Source organism: Orcinus orca, chromosome 1 (genome assembly GCF_937001465.1).
Source record: "Orcinus orca chromosome 1, mOrcOrc1.1, whole genome shotgun sequence".
NCBI classification, from domain to species: domain Eukaryota; kingdom Metazoa; phylum Chordata; class Mammalia; order Artiodactyla; family Delphinidae; genus Orcinus; species Orcinus orca.
In genome coordinates this window covers 42410798-42433741 of record NC_064559.1, presented here as the reverse complement: position 1 = coordinate 42433741, position 22944 = coordinate 42410798, and the positions used below count along the sequence as shown (strand labels likewise).

At 36.1% G+C, this 22944-nt stretch overlaps 1 protein-coding gene across 9 annotated transcripts in view; it reads right to left on the bottom strand.

Moving 5' to 3' along the window:
* Positions 1-22944, bottom strand: part of RPS6KC1 (ribosomal protein S6 kinase C1) — a 221036-nt gene that overhangs the window by 39588 nt on the left and 158504 nt on the right. For 8 of the 9 annotated variants that reach the window (XM_004275247.3, XM_033438041.1, XM_033438040.2 and 5 more), the window contains 2 exons: positions 8707-8754; positions 7351-7483 (listed from right to left, as the gene is read on the bottom strand). In XM_004275247.3, coding sequence (XP_004275295.1) covers positions 7351-7483; positions 8707-8754 — 181 coding nt within the window. Of the gene's footprint in view, positions 1-7350; positions 7484-8706; positions 8755-9345; positions 9435-22944 lie in introns of those variants that run through there. The other variant, XM_033438044.1, reaches the window with a different exon arrangement.

Below are 22944 nucleotides of genomic sequence, written 5' to 3'. Positions count from 1 at the left end.
TGTCTTTCCTATTAGTTTCCCCAATATCTGCTTGTCAAAATCCTACCTATTCTTGAAGGTCCTTCAGAATTTGTTTTCTTTCATCAGTTTTTTTTACATACCCTCACGTATACAACTCCTATCTTTTCAGAATCCTCTGTATCACTTCATCCCTCTTATGACATTTACAACATTCTATTTCATACTAATATTACTTTTATGCGTTCATTAGCTCTTTTACCATACTGCAGGGTTTTCATAACTGCAAGGAGAGGATTCTGTCTAGCATGTAAAATAATAGGAATCAAATATTTATTAAATTGGGTTATAAAAAGATGACATCTTTACAAATTTTTTGAAAACCTTAGGAAAAGTTTATACAAATTAAAAATGTCATTATTTTTGGTCATGCTTTCTTCTTATTCTAAAACAGATACATGGTTTTATTATTTTCAAAAAATTTAATATAGAAAAGGACACAGAACAGCAAAGAATTCAGAATATATAAATCATCCATAAACACTATTAACCATTACTACATTTATCTTTTGACTTTTCACAACTAACATCTTATCATAAACATTTTCTAATTTCATGAGAATATGAACTTGAAAGGCTATATAGCATATCCATGAGATAGATAGATATGGTGTGTTTAAATGTTCCTCTATTGTGGAACATCTAAGTTGCTTCTAGTCTTTTACTATTAGAATTAAAATAATGTCTACTTTAGCTTACAAATACTTAACACCTCTGATTATTTCATCAGGACACAACACCAGAAATGAAAGTGCTAGGTCAGGAAGTATGAATATCTTTAATGCTTCTGATACGTGTCACTAAATTGCTTTACAGAAAAGCTGTACCAGAATCCACTCCTACAAACAACGTGTATTAGTGCCATCTTCATAGCATCTTACCTATATTGGATATTAGCAAGTTTACCAATTTGATTAATCAAACATGGCATCTTATTTAATTCCATTCTTTTCATTATTAGATTAAAAATTTTTAATGTAATTGTTGGCATTTTCTTTATGGAAATTTGTTACTAGCCTAAAAAAGTACTCTAATGTGAGGTATAAAAACTGTGCATTTTCAAGAGAGAAAAAAAACTGTTTTAGTTCTTTCCATTCCTTTTTGGGGGCCAAGTTAGATTTAATGCTCAATGTGGAGCTATAGAAACAAAAATTTGGTCCTATGACATACTTTTTTCAATTACAAAATCATGAAAACCACATAACTTACAAAAATACATAATTCCCATGAAGTTTCTTTCCACAGAAGCTGAGTTCTACTTTCTACAGAGTTAAGATCAGGCCTAATACACAAACTTACACAAATGTCAACATTATTATTGTAACATTAATAATATTAACCTAAAAAAAATCCTGTTATTGCTAAATCACAAAATATAAATAGAAAATATCTAAAATATTTATAATTTTTAATACTTTAAGAATATAAATGACACTTTTCTAAGCCCTGTTGAAGCACATAAAATTGCATATATTAGCTACTTTAAGCTATGAAAATAGCAATCCATAAGGTTTAATAAAAACTCTTTTTGTCTCTCTTTAGATTTTCATCTATTGGTTTTCTGCAGGATTACAAACAAAATCTTTTCAATTTACTTGACCCGAAGTGGAATTTAAATTTAATACATATGATAAAATATTGATGGACCCATGATCAAAAATCATCTTTTGACCCAGCAATTCTACTTCAAGAAATTTGTCTTAAAAATAATTCTCAAAACAAAACAAGATTTTAAAAAAATGCACATATACAGGGACAAGTACTGGAAACAATTTAAACAACAGTAGACAGAGGACTACTTAAATCAACTATGGTAAATCTGCACAACCAAATACCTTGTATGTATTCAAAAATAAACAAACAGCAATATTTGTAAACACTTAGTGTTTACCATGTACTAGGCACTATTATAAGTGCTTTACATATACCAACTATTTAATCCCCACATCTACCCTCACATCTACCCTATGTAATTATTACAGTTAATTACATAATTATTACATAATTCTTATTATCCCTGTTTTACAAATAAGGAAACAGAGGTATAGAAAGGCTAAATAATTTGCCCAAGGTCACACAACTAGTAAATTGTGAGCCAGCCTTCAAGCTAACATAGTCTGGCTCTAAGATCCTTCTTTTCAGTTTTTTTTCCCCCTTAATTTTTATTTAATTATTTATTTATTTTTGGCTGTGTTGGGTCTTCGGTGTTGCTGTGCGCGGGCTTTCTCTAGCTGTGGCAAGCGGGGGCTACTCTTCATTGCGGTGCGCGGGCTTCTCATTGCGGTGGCTTCTCTTGTTGCGGAGCACGGGCTCTAGGTGTGCGGGCTTCAGTAGTTGTGGCTCACGGGTTTAGTTACTCCGTGGCATGTGGGATCTTCCCGGACCAGGGCTCGAACCCATATCCCCTGCATTGGCAGGAGGATTCTTAACCACTGCGCTACCAGGGAAGCCCTAAGATCCTTCTTTTTAATCAATGTACTATACCGCCTCTCTCAGTGGACACCTGTATGTACTGATAAGTAAAGATGTCCGAAGTACACTGTTAGGGTGGGGGGGAAGCAAGCTACAGACAATATGTAAAATGCATTTATGTTTTTAAAAAACAGGGACTTTCCTGGTGGCGCAGTGGATAGGACTCTGTGCTCCCAATGCAGGGGGCGCGGGTTCGATCCCTGGTCAGGGAACTATTTCCCACGTGCATGCCACGGCTGAGGGTTCATGTGCCACAACTAAGGAGTCCACGCAACGCAACTAAGGAGCCCTGGAGCTGCTATTAAGGAGGCCACGTGCTGCAACTAAGACCTCACACAACCAAATAAATATTTTTTTAAAAAATCAGGTAGGGGGGAGAAGTATATGTTTATATACACAGGAAATTTCTGGAAACGTTCACCCTATTTCTAGAGAATAGAAATGGGCATTAAAGTGAATAAGGAGGAAGAATTTTTATTTCTACTTTATATACTTCCATCTGGTATGAATTTCTTTCTATATTAGTTTTATAATGATTTTTTAAAACTAGTTAATAAAAAGAGAATCATTTCATCCCTTTGGTCCCCTCTTAACTTGAGGAGAAACTCTTTCCCATCCCCCACCTATTTGCACAGAAGCTTTTCCAATCACTTTCTTGTAACCTAGTCATTCATCTTTTCTTAGTCAGTACTGAGCAATTATACACTGAGCACCTTCTATGTACAAAGCATTCCTATAAATGCTGGGATACATATATATATATATATATATATATATATATATATATATATATATATATATATAATGAATCATAATCCCTAATCTTAGGAACTTAAAGTTTTAATAACACATATAGCCTTGACTGAATACATTTGCTACTCCCACATTTTCTTCTTCAAACAGAGTTAAAATAAGAAATCCATTAATAGGAACAATAAACATTTTAAATCTCTCTCCTAAAATCCTGTCTGGCATATCCAACTGCCTACTCAACACCACCTGGAAATTTAATAAGCATCTCAAACTCACATGTCCAACACTGAATCTCTGGTTTTTCCCTCTAAATCTACTCCTCCCACAGCTTTCCTTATCTTAGTAAATGGAAACCATTCTTTCAGGTATTTAAGCCCAAAACCATGGAGTCATACAAGGCGGAGTCATGTCAATTTTACCTTCAGAATGTGTTCAGAACCTAATAAGCATTTCTCACTACCTCCACCACTAATGCTTTGTGGACGCCAGCGTCGATTTCACCTGGAGTGCTGCAACAACCTCCAAACTGGTCTCCCTGCTTTTTTCTTTCTTTTTTTTTTTTTTTTTTTGCGGTACGCGGGCCTCTCACTGCTGTGGCCTCTCCCGTTGCGGAGCACAGGCTCTGGACGCGCAGGCCCAGCGGCCATGGCTCACGGGCCCAGCCGCTCCGCGGCATGTGGGATCCTCCCGGACCGGGGCACGAACCCGCGTCCACTGCATCGGCAGGCGGACTCTCAACCACTGCACCACCAGGGAAGCCCTGGTCTCCCCGCTTTTGAGTTTGCCCTCCTAGATTCTATTTTCCACCAAGCAACCAGAGTAATCCCTACCTTGTCACTGTTCTGCTCAATATCCCCCAGGTCTTCCTATCCATTCAGAATAAAAACTATGTTCTTAAAGTGGCCTAGAAGACCACGCCGGATCTGCCCACCTGCCTCCCCACTTCTCTGATACCATTTCCTACCACTCTTCCCATTCTGCTCCAGCCACACTTGACCTTGCTGTTTCTTGTACAGCAAATACACTCTTGCCTCCAGGCCTATGTACTTGTTCCCTCTTGCCAAGATACTCTTCCCTCCCATGTCCACATCTGCTCCCTCTCTCATTTCCCTCAGGTCATTGGCCAAATGTCTCCTTCTTAATAAGGTGACCACTCTCTATAAAATAACAACCCCCAACTCACCCTTCTGGCATTCCCTCTTATATTTACTTATGTATTTGCTTAGTGTCTGTTCTGCCTCTATACTGCAAGCTCCACGTGGGCAGAGTCTTTATTTTGCTCACTGCCATGTTAGAGCTAAGCCTGTATCCCAGAGAGCACTCCATATATTTCTAAATGAATTAATTTAAAATGTTATGAAAATTAGTCCAAGAGACTCATGTGAATCATGAATAGTTCTGTTAAGCAAAGGGGAGTTAAAGCCCAAATCATAAATGTTCAAGGATTCATATTATGGAGAAAACAATTCTTCAGTGTTTACTTTTTCAGTAATAGCTATTCACGTATATGAAAGTGATGTTTTTATGATATATGCACAACCTCCTAATTCACAGAGGTAACAAAGAAAGTACCACTGACATGTAAAAAGATAACACACTGTCTATCAGCCAGTTCACTTGACTGCTCAATGCCAAATCCAGGAAATTATCCTAGATTCTTCTCTCCCTGACCTCAAATCCATCACAGGTCCCACTGACTACCCTCAGAGCAACTCCACAAGTATCCCAGAAGGCCATGCCATCATCATCTCTTGCCCAGACTACTTTATTACACTTCATTGCTTCTCCTCTTGCCTTTCTATAATCCATTCCACATACAACAGAGTGATTTTTCTCAAATGTAGATCAGACATTGTCACTGCTTAAAATGTCCAATGGTCTCCCAATGCACTTGAATGAAAGCCAAAGCCCTTACCATGCTCCTGCCTGCTTCTCCAACAGCTTCATATACCACCACTGCCTTCACCTACCAGACTCCAACTGAATCGTCTCCTTTCTTGTTCATCAAACATTGCAAGTTTCTTTTTGCCTATTTCTTACATTGATCCCTATACCTAAATGGGTTTCCCCCTTACATCCAAACGGTTATTTCTTTTGTCATTCAGAACTCCTCTTAAATGTCACCTTCTTAGAGCGGGCTTCCTTGACTAACTAGTCTAAAGTAGTCCCCCAGTCATTCTCGATTAGAGCTCTCTGTATTAAAGATGAGTATGGTCCCTATTACTAGCCAATATTATCATGCTTTTGTTTTTCTGACTCTCCACAAGAAGAATGTAAGTTTCAAAAAGTCAGACTCTTTTCCTGCTTTGTTCACCTAAAAGAAAGCTTAATAGATAGTACATGCTCAATAAATTTGCTGAATAATAAATGAATCCAGAGTCCCTATTTACACCATAATCCAATATATTTGTATTATAAAATCTTCTTAAAATTAAACAATAAACACCTGAAATGAGTAGTCAAAAGAGATTCCTGCCCACCCCCCAAGTTTAAATAATCCAGGACAAATTCTATGGTCACGTAACCATTCAAAGTCAGGTACGGTCCACAATAAAGGAAAGAGACTTGGTAAAGATAATCTAAAACAGTGGAAAATTTGAAAGCCACATGTCTATGGCTTTAAAGCGTATTATAAACATTCTCTATAGTAACAAAGTAAAATCAGTTGAAATATCAGCTTTGGGAAGTATAAGAGAAGGTGAGAAGATGGCACGAGAAAAAATGAAGTACTGTATTTGGAGAAGGAAAAGGAAAAACAGGAAGAGGAAGCTGCAAATAGCAGAGGTACACGAGGATTAAAAATCTGCCACAGATAATCTCCAACATGAGTAATCCACACTGGGTAATAGAATATTGACTATAATTACATTCATCCTACTGACCTTGTTCTAAATTATTATGGATTATTACTACGCAAGTTATTTTGTTCCACACCAGAGGTGGCTGTATTTCGCTATCAGATGACATGACCTCTAATGCAATAATGTCTGTAATGCACTGGTATCCTCGGATAAAAGCTGTCTATAATATCTGAACAAAGGTGAATTAGTTATCCAATTCACACACGCAATTAACTCTCTTAATACCTGAGAGACCATGGAGCCCCTTCTGAATTTCCTATCAAATACTACATATGGAGGTCTTCCCTCCATCTGTAGTTATCTTGTGCTGTACTTCATAATAAACAATATTAATAGTTTATTGCCCCCGCCAAAAATCTTACATTAGTTATCATACGAGACCTCATTCCACAAAGCAATGACTCATTTTCCTGGGAAAATGCATTCAATTCAAATGCTATGCCTATTACTAAAGCACAGTAGTTCTTTATTCTCAGTAATGTTAAAATTCAAGAAATATGGAAAATAATTTTAATTCTATTATTTCAAGAACACCTCTCAAAAGCCAAAAGGCAATATTTATTTTGTGGATTAATATTTATATGCTGTGTTCATTCTACATAAAAGACTATTTATTTAAATTTAGGTGTTAAAGGGCAAAAACAAACCAAAATATAGTATTTTTTTGCCACCTTTTCCCTTTACTAAGAGCTGAAATTTCATAGTTTGAAGGCAGAGCATTGTACCTTTGCTTTGTACCCATATGTGATGCCAATGGCTGTATTCGTAAAAACCCAGATCAGAATAACTAGGTAATGTCAAATGTTAAGCAAATACCTATGCCTTCTAAAAAAGGAGGTAATTAATTAATTCTTCAGGGGATGCTCTTCATTTTGTCATCTAACATTAGTGTATCTTCTCAGCAGAAAACAAGAGAAATCCCTAAAATAAAACTTAGTTCTCTTAGCACACATTCGCATTAAAGTTCTCATCATATTGGACCAATCCTAGGAGTGAGTAAGTAGTTAAGTATATCTAAGAATGTTACTACAGTTCAAATGAAATCTGCCTCTCGCCTGGGCTTTCATTCTCCCTCACAACTCAAACTAGGGAGGGAGAGCAGAGGAATAAGGAAACAATTTCTCACTCGTGTTTCCTATATTTTATCCGCTCAAGTAATGACAGAAGTAAGAAGGACATTATAGAAACTAAAAAGCTAAGCAGGTGACATTCTTCACTCCACAAACAATTTAAACTACAAACCAACCTTCCACATGCTGCAGCACAAGAAATACCGACTCCTCAGAAATGATGTACTTGTGCAGACACACCATGTTGGGCACACAGCGGGGGATGATGGTCTTTCTGTTCCTGCTGTATTCACTGCTTTTCCTTAGACCCTGACAGAGAACAAAAAGGTCAGTTGTACCCTCAGTTGCCTTTGGAGCCTGCTGTGCTCTGTGTTTATCAACCAAACTAATCTATCCGAGTTACCCTGGGCTTCAGAGAAACCACTCATCTGCTGCTCTATGCCCCTCAGTCCCTGGAGGCTCTGCTGATGGCATCTGGCGTGAATCCAGAGAACGGAAGATGCCACAAAGCTGCCATTAAAATCAATTACGTGGGTCAGTGTTTTTATTAGAGATGCTCTCAAACTAAGTCATCAGGATGACACACAGTTATTTCTCTATGACCTTTTCTTAAGTTTTATTTTACTTATGTGTATCTTTAAAGCAGTAGACATTGTGAGATCAGTTCAAATTCCTGAGACACAAAAGGCATTCCTAGATTAAACGGGCAGTTTTAAAATTCTATTCCAAAAAAGTACAAAGATCATTTTAAGTTTTCTCCAAAGGAACAAGGTATGTGTAGTTTCTGCTGTCATATCCTGGTTTAAAAATCTGAGAAAATGCCAGTGATAAAGTATACTCATAAAAAGAAATTTATTTCAGTATATGTCATTGTGACCAACTGCCATGCTGATGAGTAAAAGAAAAAATATCAGAAAAATATAAAACTAATCCGAAATTCATTAATTCTGGATGCTGTGGAAATGCTTAAATTAGGATATTTTTAGAATATGTACTACCACAATCCACTTCAAATATGATTTTGAAATTACAAAATTGAGGGGGTTTTCTTCCTTTATTCATTTAATTACAAATTGAGTAATACAGAGAATCAAAATTGAATTTAGAAAAAAGACAGGGCCAGGGATGTAGATAACACTTTCCCAAATACCTATAACAAAGACTTTAAGGCAAAATTTCAGCTCTTAAGAACTATAATCATAATCAAAGGTATGACTGCGTGTGGTCTTCACATATTATGCAAAATGTACTAGAGATGTATTTAAATTATACACTATACATCTAAACAGCATAAAATGAGTCTTCAACTTATACAAATTATTTCCTCCATACTCTATAACCTAAGCCTCTTTTTAAATGTATGCTATAGAGTATTTATCCACTGTGATGGAAGGACACAAAGTAAAATAAATACAGATCACTGCAAACATAAAAGAACATTCAAACACCCAGAAAAAAATTAAATATTTTCTTTCAGAAGTATAATTTGAAAATAAATTTCTAAATTCATTAAACAGAAAAATTCTACTTACTTTTAGAATGAATGTCTGTTCTGTCCTTGTGTCCATTACAAGTAAAACCTACATAAAAGACATGAGTAATAACCTATTTACAATACAATGAAACATGAACTCATAACTTTTTGAAACTATACTTTAAAGGTTTGGGGGAAGTGTTGAAATTGACTCTGCCAAAATTGTTAATTTCTGAATTGATTTTTTTTTTAAGTCGCCAAATCACAGGATTAAAACAGTCTTATCTAAAAGTGTGTTTCCTGTCTAAAAATGCCATATTTTAGAAACACTACTACATTTTCCTAGATTTATTTTTAAAATATATTTCGAAAAGGAAGAATTATTTTAGAAAAAGAACTTTTCCTCATGAAACATATATGGTTTTAAAAAAGTAAAAAAAAAATTTTTTTTTACAGAAATTGAAGTCTCAGTTTTCTTCCTAAAACCTCTAATGTAGCAACTTGCTACAATGTGATCTCAATAACCCAGGCTCTAACCAAAGGCACCCTTCTGGTGCTACTTCTCCATCCTGGACTCATCCTTAACTCCTCTTTTCTCATCAGCAAATCCTGCCAGCTCTATCTTCAAATTGTATCCACAATCTGAACTCACCTCACCACTTCCACAGCTATTACCCTGAATGAAACAAAGATTTACCTGGATTATAACAATGGTGTCCCAACAGATTTCTCTGCTTCCATCTTTGCTGCCCTATGGTCTATTCTCAAAATAGCAGGCAGGGTTTGCTTTTAAAAACACAAGTTATATCATGTCACTTCTCATTCCGAGAAAAAGCACACATTCAAAACAATGACCTCAAAAAAAGAAAGAAAAAAAAAACAATGACCTCAAGACCCCTCATAATCTCACACATTGCCCCCTCAAACTATCCACTCCCCCTGCACCCATCTTGGTGAAAAAAAGAGTGAACAGAGATAGGGAATTATGCTACCATATTTACAGTTTATATTTTATAAACATTTTAATATTTATATTATATATTTTATATTATGTTAATCTTATCGTTTTGGAGAAACACTATAGCAGAGGTTGGCAAACTTTTCCTGTAAAGACGCAGGTAGTAAATATTTAAGGCTTTGCAGGCCCACATGGTCTCTGTTGCAGCTGTTCAACTCTGCTGTTGTAGCACAAAAGCAGCCAGAGTCCGAAATGGGCCATCGCGGGAGAATTTACACCACAGAAATCTGCAAACACTGTAAACAGGGCTTTTTTTCCCCACCCCCTCCAGAGAGTTGGAAGTCAAGGGTAAAAGAAGATATTAAGCTTAGAAAAATAAAAGAATGGTCAGAAAGAGAAAAACAAATACTATATGCTAACACATATATATAGAATCTAAAAAAAAAAAAGTGTTCTGAAGAACCTAGGGTCAGGACAGGAATAAAGACGCAGATGTAGAGAATGGACCTGAGGACATGGGGAGGGGGAAAGGGAAGCTGAGACAAAGTGAGAGAGTGGCATGGACATATATACACTACCAAATGTAAAATAGAGAGCTAGTAGGAAGCAGCCACATAGCACAAGGAGATCAGCTCGGTGCTTTGTGACCACCTAGAGGGGTGGGATAGGGAGGGTGGGAGGGAGACACAAGAGGGAGGGGATATGGAGATATATGTATACATATAGCTGATTCACTTTGTTATACAGCAGCAACTAACACAACAATGTAAAGAAACTATACCTCAATAATGATGTCAAATAAATAAATAACATACATACATAAATAAATAAATAAAAGAATGGTGAGAAGAAACGGGAGTTACAAAGAGGAACCCGTTTAAGACCTGATGAATTTTAAGTAATAGTGACAACTTCATCTTTGACCCCTCTTCTGAGTGCTTGACCTATATTCTTTAACTCCATTTAATTTCAATTGAATATTCCCACAGATACCTCCTAAACTCATCTCTTCCTCTTCCCAAAGCCCTGTCCCCACTAAAACTAAAACAAAATCCCGCTTCACCTCTTACCATATTGAATAACACCACCACCCATGGAACACCCCCAAATCAAAAAGCTCCCTAAGTCACCGTGAATTCTCCCCTGCCCCCCACCTTCATAACCAGTGACCAAGTCCAGTCAATTCTACCTCCTAAGTATTTCTCTCCTCCACCTTCTACTCTCTTTCGCCTACCATGTTTTAAGTGTTTAATATGTGCTATGCTTTAGTCATGTGTAATCATTATTAATTCCTTCAATTACCCAATAAGATAGTTTTACCATTCCTACTCCACATGTGAAGATACTATAGCTTCATCTGTAGAAGCTATAATGGTAGATAATAATAGTATCTACCATTTGTGAGAATTTCAGTGAGATAATCTTTAAAACTGCTTGGTACAGCCAGTTATTACTATTATTGCTATCACTATTATTGCTTCTTCTCCCTGAAATGTTCACCCAGCCCCTTATCCAACAAGCACTTATCTTTCCATATTCAGCTCAAATGTCACAGACATTTTCTTCCTTTGTTCTCCCACTGTATATGGTACCAGCCTCTTCAATTTGGTTTTATTTGGTCACTTGCCTATATCCCAACCAAATTTCAAGCTTTTTATCAGCATGTTTAAGCAGAATAACAGTTGCCAAAGACACTCATATTTTAATCTCCATAACTTGTGAATATGTTATGTTACTGGCAAAAAGGACTCTGCAGATGTAATTAGGGTACAGACCTTAAAACAGATTACCCTGGATTATCTGACTTGGCTTAATCAAATCACATGACCCCTTAGAGAACTGTCTCTGTCCAGAACTGGAGAGCACAAAAATGATATGGCAGAAGGGGAAATCAGAGGGATTCAAAGTATGAGACGGACGTGTTGTTGCTGGATACAGAGGTCCACATGTAAGCACTGGAAAGAGCCCTCTAGGAGCTCACAGCAAGCATGAGAAGGAGCAGGCAGCTTCTAGGAACAAAGACCAACCCTTGGCTGAGAGCCAGCAACCACAGTCCTACAGCCACAAAGAAAAGAATTCAGCCAACAACCTGAATGAGCTTGAAAGTGGATTTTCTCCCAGTCTCCAGTAAGGAACGCAGCCCTGCCAGCACCTTGATTTTAGCCCAAAGCAATCCATGTCAGACCTCTGACCCAAAGAACTTTGACATAATAAATTTAGTTGTTTTAAGCTGCAAAGTTTGTGGTAATTTGTAATGCAGCGATAGAAAGCTAATACAGGGCAGAAATTGTATTTCGTCCAACACATAACCTATCCATCTCCCACAGTAATTGTTCAATAAACATATGTGAATGAATTTAGGTGTAAAAGTTTGGAAGGTAGACAGCAATTTGGGAATGGAGCTTAGAAAATAAGTCAGGACTAAAGATGTACAGTAACTGAGCAATCTCCATAAAAATAACAGCTAAAGACATGAGGAAGTACCCCAATGGAATGCTCACTTTATAGCAGGCACTGTGATGGGGGTTAAGGAATTAAATCACATAATTCATTTAACAATCCAATGAGGTAGGTATACTCTATTTTCTTCCTTTTTGGCCACACTACACGGCATGTGGGATCTTAGTTGCCCAACCAGGAATCAAACCCGCGCCCCTTGCAGTGGAAGCGCAGTCTTAACCACTGAACAGCCAGGGACGTTCCAAGGTAGGTATACTTTTGTTATCCAATGTTACAGAGGAGAAAACAAACATAAAACTGTTAACCTGCCCATGCTCACAAAGCTAAGATGTGCTAGAGGTGAAATTTAAACCCAGCAATCTGGCTCCAGGGCTCTTCCTCTTTAACTGCTAAACTATACTATTTATGTCTGTGTATACATAGCTGGAATATTGAGGGTATATAATACAATAACAACCAAAAGTACAGTGAGAAATACACCAAAAACCCCAGAAAATATAGTGGTTCACACATCAGGAAAAGAGAATGCTTAAAATGAGAGTAATCACCTGTGCCAAACAACAAAGAGAAGCCATGAAGAATGAGGACTAAGAAGGGACTACTGCCTAAGGCAGTTGGGAAGTCGCTCGTAACTTTCAATACTACATCATGTAGTCAACTGGTGGGGACAGAAGCCAACTACTCTGAGTTAGTAATGGGAGATAAGAAAATGGAGGCAACATATACATGTCTTTCCAAAGAGAAGTATGTCAGAAGAAGGAAAAACACTAAAATGAAAGAGTTAGTAGGATCATCAGGTTTTGAACTATTTTCAGAGAGGGTAGACCTACTTGCCCATAATTTCCCTCGGAGCTATATTCACCACCAATCTTGAACCTCCTAGGTATGGAAGCACATTCAAAGAACTTGAACCTTGACAGTTAAATTAACATATCATGAGTGCAAAAGGGGGTACACCTCTGTAAAGGAGGGCTCAATAAACATCTACTGAGTCTGTGAAGACATTCAGTATTCCTTAAATCTCATCTGTTTTCACATCAAGTTATGACTCTTTTAAGCTATTCATCAGATTCCAATCCTAATTTAAATAACATACTTCTGTGTGAAATAGAAAACGTTTCACTAGGTAAAAGGTAAGGAAGCTGTACAAAGCAAAGAACTTTTTTCTACCAGAAACTTCTTAATCGACTGAACAGAATGTACCTGCATAAATCAGGAGTGATATCTCTTTGTTGGTCTCACTTAGCCATGAAGCATGAAGTGGATCCAATAAAAAGGCCAAATTAAGATCAATAAACATGGCTGAGAAGGGCTGCTTTGTTTACATTTACTTTCTTCTCCAAGTTTGTCTGCAACTAGACAATGTTCACATTGAGGCAATAAACACAAGAACATATGTGATTTTTTTTAAATGTGCCCTTTGACTGTCAATTTCTCCCAAACAGGTGTTGGCTAAATGATTATAAATTGGCCTCTGGATACACCTCTTCAACTGAGCCGTACAGGGCTGGTGATAATATAATTAGACCTAAAAACATCAGGCTGGTGAATGCTTTCCATCTGTTTGGCAATAATGTTTAGTTAACAGTAGTCTTTAAAAGAAGCACCTTCAACTTCAGTTCTTAAAGTTATTTATAGAGCCATTCTTAACACACCAGCACTCCTGCTAACAAGAGCTTTAGCCACTTGGAAATTATTAGCCATGTGGCTGTATACAAAGAGAAACGACTGCATTTAACATCTGTATCTTTCCAAATTTACACGCTTCAACCTCATTTAGAGTCATTTCTTAATGAACAGTGCTATGGCGCTGCATTAATATTATAGTTGCATGCACAGAGATCATAAGGAGCCAAACATTTTTTTAATGCCAACAGCAGGCCAATCTGTAATGAAGCTGTCAGCATAAAGGACAAAATAATAGCTTCTTTAACCCTCAAACAGAATTCGTTCATTTGTGGACTAGAACATATCAATTTAAAAACTGCTTCATGGGTTTGCTCACCTTTATAAAGACAAAAGTCTAATTTGGTACTAAGTGATACAATTGTCTTCCCAATAAAAGACTCCTAAAACCATCTTTTGTTTCATGATAAAACAAGTACTATAACTAAACCTGTCATGAAATAATTATCTTGGATATCATACCTTTTGGAAAGAATACAAGTAATGTATTTTTCCCTTTCATTTTTCACACTTACTTATCAGCACTATATTAGCATATGGTCTAACAGGAGAGATTACTTCATCTTTGCCCGTGGTAATATATAGAATCACTGTTCCTAACTGGGAAAAAAAAAAAAAAAACAGACAACTTATGCCTTTAGGATTAGCCTCATCTGCTCCTCAATTCCACCAGCACAATGAGACTTGCCTACTCTTCTTTCGCAACAGTAGCAGGAAAAGCTCCAATTGATTAAAAGTCAATTTTGTTAATTAGAATGGGGAAAGCCCAATATTTAACTAGGTACCATCTCTGGAAAGATAGGAGAGGTTGGGGAATATATCAAAAGTATCAAATGATGAGTTTTTTTTAAGCATATGAAAAATAAATTTGGAGAAAAGAAAAGAGACAAATAGCAATAAAGACACTATGATTGTGGTGAGGAATTATGGATAGTTCCCTTCAGTGAAGACGACATACCACCCATTTTTTAATTTTTTTAGATACTTAATTTAAAGGTTGACATTCAAAGTCTGTAAGTCTCTAAAAGTAAATTCAACTCCAATTCCTTTAAAAAGAAAGACTACCTGGGTTATCTGAGGGAATATCTATCTCTGCTTTGGTGCCAGTTACTTCACAGGACTCCAGAACAATTAATAAAAGTGTTTTTTTTAATGTTGAAGAAAAGCTTACAGAGATAGCCATACCAGACAAACAGCGTTTCCCTTAATGGTGTCACAGTACCATTCGTGTTGACAGGATGTCATCTAAATGTACTTCAATTGTGCAAGTTATACTGCTGGGAATTCACACATAAACAAACATACCAGAAAAGAATGGGATAAACATAATAAAGAAGCCAGAGAAAACAGAGAAGCCCAATTCCACAAGTTAGAGAGTCTTTTTCAACATAGTTCCAGATAAATATGATTATACTTACTGTACTCTTTTTAAAAAAAGTCCACACTTAACTTGACCACTATTAGATGAGTTACTAACTAAACTCATCTTGGCAGCTTTATAGGAACTAGTAATGTTATTCTTCTGTAGAAATGGTTTTGAACAACAAACCTAAAGCACTAAACCTTTGCTCTCCCTGTCAATACCACAGGATGATAATCAAATGTTATTTATATTTATTGCTAAAACCCATCTCATTTTATATGCTTAGAATATTCAAAATGTATTTCTACTGTTGATTGTTAATTCCATACCTTATGCTCATGAGATAATCTTATAAAAAATTTAACTACCAGAAAACAAAGAGTACTAGGTGACCTTTAATACCAACAATTCTCCCCACTGGGGTCTAACTTTCTCTCTTTGACATCAGAAGGCTAGCAATGTTCCCTGTACCATTGCCCAGCAACTCCAAAAGCAAAAGATACTCAGCCTACCACTTCTGTCCATGAGAAGTTGCAGCATCAGGAGCATCAGCATGAACAGACTGTGTAGAGGAACTTCTCACCTGTTATGCCACGAAATCAATCTGTTCTTAATGGTCATGCTCACAAAAGTTGTTTCACTGATAAGAACTGAAGTATGAAAAGTAAAATTTGACATGGATACTTACAACTCTATCCTAAAGGGCATTTTCATTTACTACTCTCAAGAATCTTATTTTCAGCAAAGCATAAAAGGTACCCCTGTGATGTAAAGGGAACAGAAAAAAATTATTTGGAGTCTTACCAGTGTTTTATTTGTGCTAGAACTTCCAACATAGCACAATATCATGAACTAAGTGAACAAACAATCAAAAAGGGTACTGCCGGGGCTTCCCTGGTGGCGCAGTGTTTGGGAGTCCGCCTGCCGATGCAGGGGACACAGGTTCGTGCCCCGGTCCGGGAGGATCCCACATGCCGCGGAGCGGCTGGGCCCGTGAGCCATGGCCGCTGGGCCTGCGCGTCCGGAGCCTGTGCTCTGCAATGGAAGAGGCCACAGCAGTGAGAGGCCCACGTACCACAAAAAAAAAAAAAAAAAAAAAAAAGGGTACTGCTTTGTGGACTGATAGCAAAGCCAAAACATCACCAACCAACTCAGAGCAAGGAGAAATATCTTTCTGAAGCGGGCTAAGTTCTTTAGGCTTCTATATAAGCTAGAAGTATCTTCAAAGGTAGGAACCACAGAACTAATCTACTAGGATTCTATGGAAGTAGTATGTAAGATCCACATTTCTTTCCAATTATTAAATTCCAAATTACCATAAATCAAAATATACTTTACACACCATTGTAAAGCAATTATACTCTAATAAAGATGTTAAAAATAATAATAAAATAAGGAAATGTAAAATAATATATATATATACTTTAAATGTTTATCCAAACACATTTAACTCCCAAAAACATCCCAGTTCAGTTTACATAATTCTTTTATCTGCCTTAACTACAAGCATATTGGGGCAGGGGCAGGGGAGAAGAACCACAGTAGGACTAGCAAGCAACACAAATCTAAACTGGTAAGTAACGAATTCCTGTATAAGAAAACAACTAATTTTAGATTTCTTTAAATGCCCAGACATTTACAAAGGTTTGAGTATGCTAATTTTTTAATTAAAAGATATTTCAGCAGCGAAAGCTCTTTCATATGCACTACTGATTCTTCATCAAACGTTAACTTTCCAACTTAACACCAGTATAGCCGGTGGCAGCCTGAAGGTTCACCATCTGCTGCTACCCAAAGTCACTGTGGCCACCTTCAGAACATATGCATCAAAGCCTGGAGATAAGAGACTGAAGGAATACTGCGTAAGCCAGCATAAGGGTGATGACAAACCTAGAGGCAGGCAACAGGCAAGCTACCAGAAAATTCAGAACATCACGAACCATCAGTCACCTCTTAGAATACATACCCAAGGTCACAAGGGACTCCAGTGGCTGAACAAAAAGACAAGAGAAATACTACCTCTAATGGAATTTACTTAAGTAAATGTGATGATTTTTTCCTTTAAAAAAAGGGGAGAAGTGGCTAGTTTTTTTAAATCCCCTATAATTTTATACAAAGCAAGCATACAATAAATAAAATGAAATATAAATTGAAGGTGTGTTCAGTCTATGAAATAATAATAAAGGTATATATATATATTTTTTTAGGTAGTCATTAAATAAGTTACTTTGCTTTGAAAGGTTTGTTTTCTGTGTACCATCATATCCACAATCCAAATGTTACGCAAGGTAAATGCACTTTGAGATGAGGTTTTATAAAATCCACAAAATAGCAATTAAAAATCCTGATTTCTGGCTACTCAAAAATGTCATTTATTTAAGGTAATGATTATATTCACCACAATACCTCATGTAGAAACAAAATACTATGGTTTCTTTTAAATTACTACAAACAGATAATCTCAAGAACCTAGCTATATATTCATTTTAGAAGAAATGCACTTATATGAAATTTTCTTATACATCATCTTTGATTCCTGGGTTGGTTTTTTTGGTATCTTTAATGTAGTTAGAAGAAAAGCAATATAGAAAGTATTTTTTAGAATATATAAAGCATCTTTTAATTCTTGATTTTAAAATGGCAGAAGATACATTTAGTTTGCATTCATTCTAATCTTAATCCTGATTTTTAAAAATTCTTCCAAGCTTCCACAGCGAATTAGTTATAAATTAATTTAAAACTAGGGCATTATTAAACATTCATGTACCCTAAGAACTGTCATAACAAAGCCCATTTGTCCTGACCTCTGTTTAAATTGAACACAACCTGTTGAGCACAACTATCTACAGTTTCTGTAATCAAATACAATACTGTTGTGTGTGTATGCTCCACAGGAACACAATTCATGCCTCTGTATACTTAGTAACTTCAATAATAATCATGATGATTTTTTAAAAGATCACAGTTTGTCATTGTGATAGCTAAAAACAGAGTAAATGTTACCAAAGTAACTTTATCTTCCAAGATGTTATGAATCATAACATTATGATTATAATGTTATGAATCATAACATTAAAAAAAAGAAAATAAGCATATTTTGGTGGTGCTAAAGAGATTTGCAAATACAAGTAATTTACTCAAAATTCAAAGGCCAGTCATTCCCACATTGTTTCATTCCTCCAAGGGGCATTGAAATATGGTTGGCAAAGATTGTTTTATCAGGATCAGAAAAGATAAAAAGGATTTTAAAGATGTTCCTCGGGACTTCCCTGGTGGTCCAGTGGTTAAGACTTCGCCTTCCAGTGAAGGGGGTGCAGGTTCAATCCCTGGTTGGGGAGCTGAGCTCTCACATGCCTTGTGGCCAAAAACCCAAAACATAAAAACAGAAGCGATATTGTAACAAATTCAATAAAAACTTTAAAAATGGTCCACATCAAAAAAAAAAAAAACTTAAAAAAAAATGTTTCTCTAAAAGTCACTTGGCCAACACCTGGATTATTTATCCTTAGGCAAATAGCTAAATCTAGTCCTGCCCTAGGGCAATGCAAAATACATGTGATTCTCCAGAAAATAATCCAGGGAGTAATTATTTCAACCACAAATATGAATTTTAAATCTCATATTCCTGTTACCCAAATGTCAATGAATGTGAGCCATTCCTCAATGATGTTTCATACTAGGATGTGAGGTTAATGATTTAGTGAACAATAAACCTATCACAGAAATGTCTTTTTTATATATATGAAAAAGGAGTTTTACTTTGTATAATTTTTCAAATCCTAGGCCTACACATCTATAACTTCATAAAACATGCTTCCAAAGGACATGGTGTGTCTTTGTAAGAATATAGGATATAAATATAGCAGAAGGCAGAATATAAAAAACAGTTTAAAAAATAAAAATAAAAAAATCGAGTTTAAAACAGAAATGCTGAAGAGCTAGGAAAAACATCCACTTAGGAGGCTCTTCTCAGATCCAAATGCTTTAAAAGCTAGATCTCTACACCTTTGTCATCCTCATTTTGTTTGTCTGTTTTCTGTTTTTGCAAAGCAACTTGCCCAAGGCCACAAAGAGATTATGCTAAAGAGAGGTAAAAACTCTGAAGTTCTGGGTTTATAGGCCCAAATTCAGTTTATGTCATTCAATACCATAATGAAACCATTTGTTCTCTTTGGTTTGAATTCTGAACTTCACTTGGGATAATGACTTGACACTGTTAAATTTAGATGAAAATTAATTCAATTATAAGTATAGTCTGCTGTATTTAGCTTTAGATCCTTCTTATTTGCATTTGCTAGAAACACCTAATACTCTGGTGCTGATATAAACTATGTCCATTCATACTCTGGTTTAATATTTTCATTCTGCTGCTAAGTGTGTTCCATAAGTATGCTCAAATAAATTTATAGGCCCTGGAAACTGAAATAAGTCCCTAAAGAGCAGCAAATATGTCCACATAGTTTTCATATAGTGTTCAAAATTGGTGCAGTGTGTACTCAGTAAATGCTATCTTATAAGGATAACAGACGGACACAGAGGCTACATCTTCAAGTCAATCAATACATAGCCAACTAAGTTGCCAATGTCAGAGATAGCCTGATTCCAATTCGGAAGAAAATGCTTCAAGGGCAAGAAAGCTTTAAATGTTATTATTTTTAAGTGTTTTAAATGAGTTTTGCACTTTTGTAGTAGATGGAGTTGAAATTCTGGTACTGGTCAAAATTTAACAATGTTTTAATATGACTAGAAATTTTATTTAGTAGAAGAATACAATGTGTTAATGTTCTAGAAAATTCCAAAATATTTTAAAGTGTATATGAAACACAAAGACACAACACTCATTCTCAAACTGATAATTTCATCGACTGCAACAATTTCCCTGCCAACAATCTACAGGTGCATTCTGTGAGAGAGGGTGAAAAAGGGAGGAGGATGAATGTTTTGACAGTTTTCAAAACTACTCTTCTTGCTCTGATCCTGAACGTGTAGTATATTTTGAGGTACAGACTCACAGAGTATTTGAAATCTTAAAACACATGTATCTATTTTTGTCCCCTTTATAACTATTCAGCAAGCATTTGTTAAATCCTTACTGCATGGACAGCACTGTATTTAGTTAGGCATTATCAGAGAAAATAAAGAAGGATAAGTTATAGTTTCTGCCCTCTAGGACAGGTTAACAAGATATTTAAGGCAACTAAAGGCATACAAGCTAAAATAATACACAACTGAATGCTAAGTTGTGTTAATTCAAAGAAAGGAAAGATGAGTATTACAGTTAAGGCGGAGATAAGCTTTCAGCTAAGTCTCGAAGAATGGACTAAACATAGGTGGGCAGGAAGGAAAAAAGGAAGAATTCAAAGAGTTGAAGAAGCTAGAAAGAAAGCATGCGCTGAGTGTCCCACAATTCCTTTAGCCTGAAACTCTATTCTAGGAGCTAAACCCTACTCATTCCTCATGTCTTTGTTTTGCTTCTAAGAAGCCTCTGGAGAGCTCCAAGCTAGGTACCCCTCCTACATGTTCTCACAATACCCTAGTGTACTTCCTTCACCCAAAGCAGTTTCACACTGTATTGTAACTGCTATTTCCCACTGAATTATAAACTCTGAGAGGGTAGAGATTAGGTGTTTTATTCACCGTTGTATCTCCAGTGGCTATTATCACACTTGACATATAGCAGGAGCTCAACAAATATTTGCTGAATGAATGAATGAATAAATGAGAAAATAGAAATGGAAAAGACCTGAAGAGAAATGGTGAGGAAGCAGGCCAATTAGAATAAATGGTCCCTACATTTTTTAAGATAATGTGAGTAAAGAGGTATCATTCATTCATTCATTCATTCATTTTTTTCAATACATATATATTGAGTATCTGCTGTTTTTAAGTCACTATGCTAAATGTTAAAAATACAAAATTAAATAAGATATAGTCACCAAGCTGGTGTTTGACATGTTATAGAGGCTTATTCTCCAAAGACACATATCTTCTGCACAGGATTTAGACTATCTTTTCTATCTAACAGATGTCTGTGAATACTGTACAAAAATATATAAACATGTTAATTTTTAGGAAAGAAGGAGGAAAATACTTGGTATTTGAGGCATATGAAGGCTTGTTGGAGGAGGCATAGAAATAATATCAAGAACTACCATACAATATGGATGAATGCTATGACAGATAGGTTCAAGGCATTAGAAGGACACAGCAAAAGATATTTACGTTAGACCGTAGAAGTAAGTAAGCAAGGGAGCCTTCCAAAAGAAGACAATAATTAAGAATGAGACAAATTAAGTGAGGAAGGAAAGGTAAAGTCACTCCAGGTAGAGGGGTGTAAAACATGACACCTTGTATATCTTACAAGTTCCACAGGGCTATAACCAAGAGAGCATGTTGAGGTGGTCTGGGAATGGTCTTTGTAGGCTTAGCTAAGAAATTTGAACATTATCCTAAAATTCTATGTGAAGGTATTAAAGACTTTTAAGCAAGAGAGTTATTCGTTTTTGAAAAATCACTTTCCTAAAGTATCAGTTTTATGAATTATTCTGGCAACAGTGTTGATAATGAACCAGAGGAAAATGAGACTAGAGGCAAATAACAGTATGTCTTAAAAGGGGGATAAAGAGAATAGTGCATATCTTTAAACTTACAATAACTTGGGATGCCTAAATTTTGATGTGAAACAGCTGAAGGAAAGATGGCTTAGTTGTAACTAGCAGTACCCAGGAGGTATTGGGTCAACCTGAAATAATTATTCTATAGCTATATGTCATCTGCAGGATTCTTTGTCCTATTTTGTTGAAAAAAATTTGTTAACAACTTGAAAAAGGTCAACAAAGACATGCTGATCAAAATTATGGATGCCATGAAGCTGAGAGGACTGCACAATGTGTTAAATTTAACATTCTCTGAAACACAGATCACTATCCCCTAGAGAAACTGCATTAAATAACAGTAAAGAAATGTTTAAAGTTACACAATAATGACTACAAAGAAAACAAGAGAGGAGATGAGAAAAGATGGAAAAGTTTCAGAAGACAGAATGAATCAGATACTACAGACAGCTAAAGGAGGGATTGAAGAGTGCTACTGAAAACAGGGGCAGTATATGAAAACCTAAATGCCAAATTGATGAGGACATCAGTCCTCCTTCAACCACTGGGCTCCCAGAATGCTGGTTGGTCCAATACGAGATCCCTTGGTAAGAGATTTAAAGGTTCTTTTCTAAGAAAACCAAATAGCCTAAAAGATAAGGCATATAAATACTGACATTATTAGGTCTCCTAATAAAACATCTGGATTATTACACAAATTGAAGGTCACCGAATGCCCAGCTCAACAAATGAAAAAAAAAATCCCACCAAACAAATCATTGTGAAATTTTAGAATAGGGAGAAGAGCCTATAGGCCTCCAGCAAGAGAAAGGGAGGAAGAAAAAAAATGGGTCGGGAATTGGAATGCGATATATTGGGTTGGCCAAAAAGTTTGTTTGGGTTTTTTATGGAAAAACTCAAATGAACTTTTTGGCCAACCCAACAGAAAACTGATGAAGAGAATTCCCACAGTTACAAGAAGTGGAAGTGTGATGAGGAAAGCTATGCAGAAGGCCAAGAGAACAAACCAATCCATACGTAATCAGAACAAGGAAGGAATCCAAGAGAAAAGACTCTGAGAAAACCACTGATCTAATGTACTATTTGAGGTGTCTGACTGCATTGAGACGTTTTAAAGTTTTATCAGAGAGTTTAGTAATAAATAATGATAGGGACAGAGAAAAAAATAAGCAAATGGGGGAAAACGAGGCAATTTATTAACTCTAAGAGAAAACC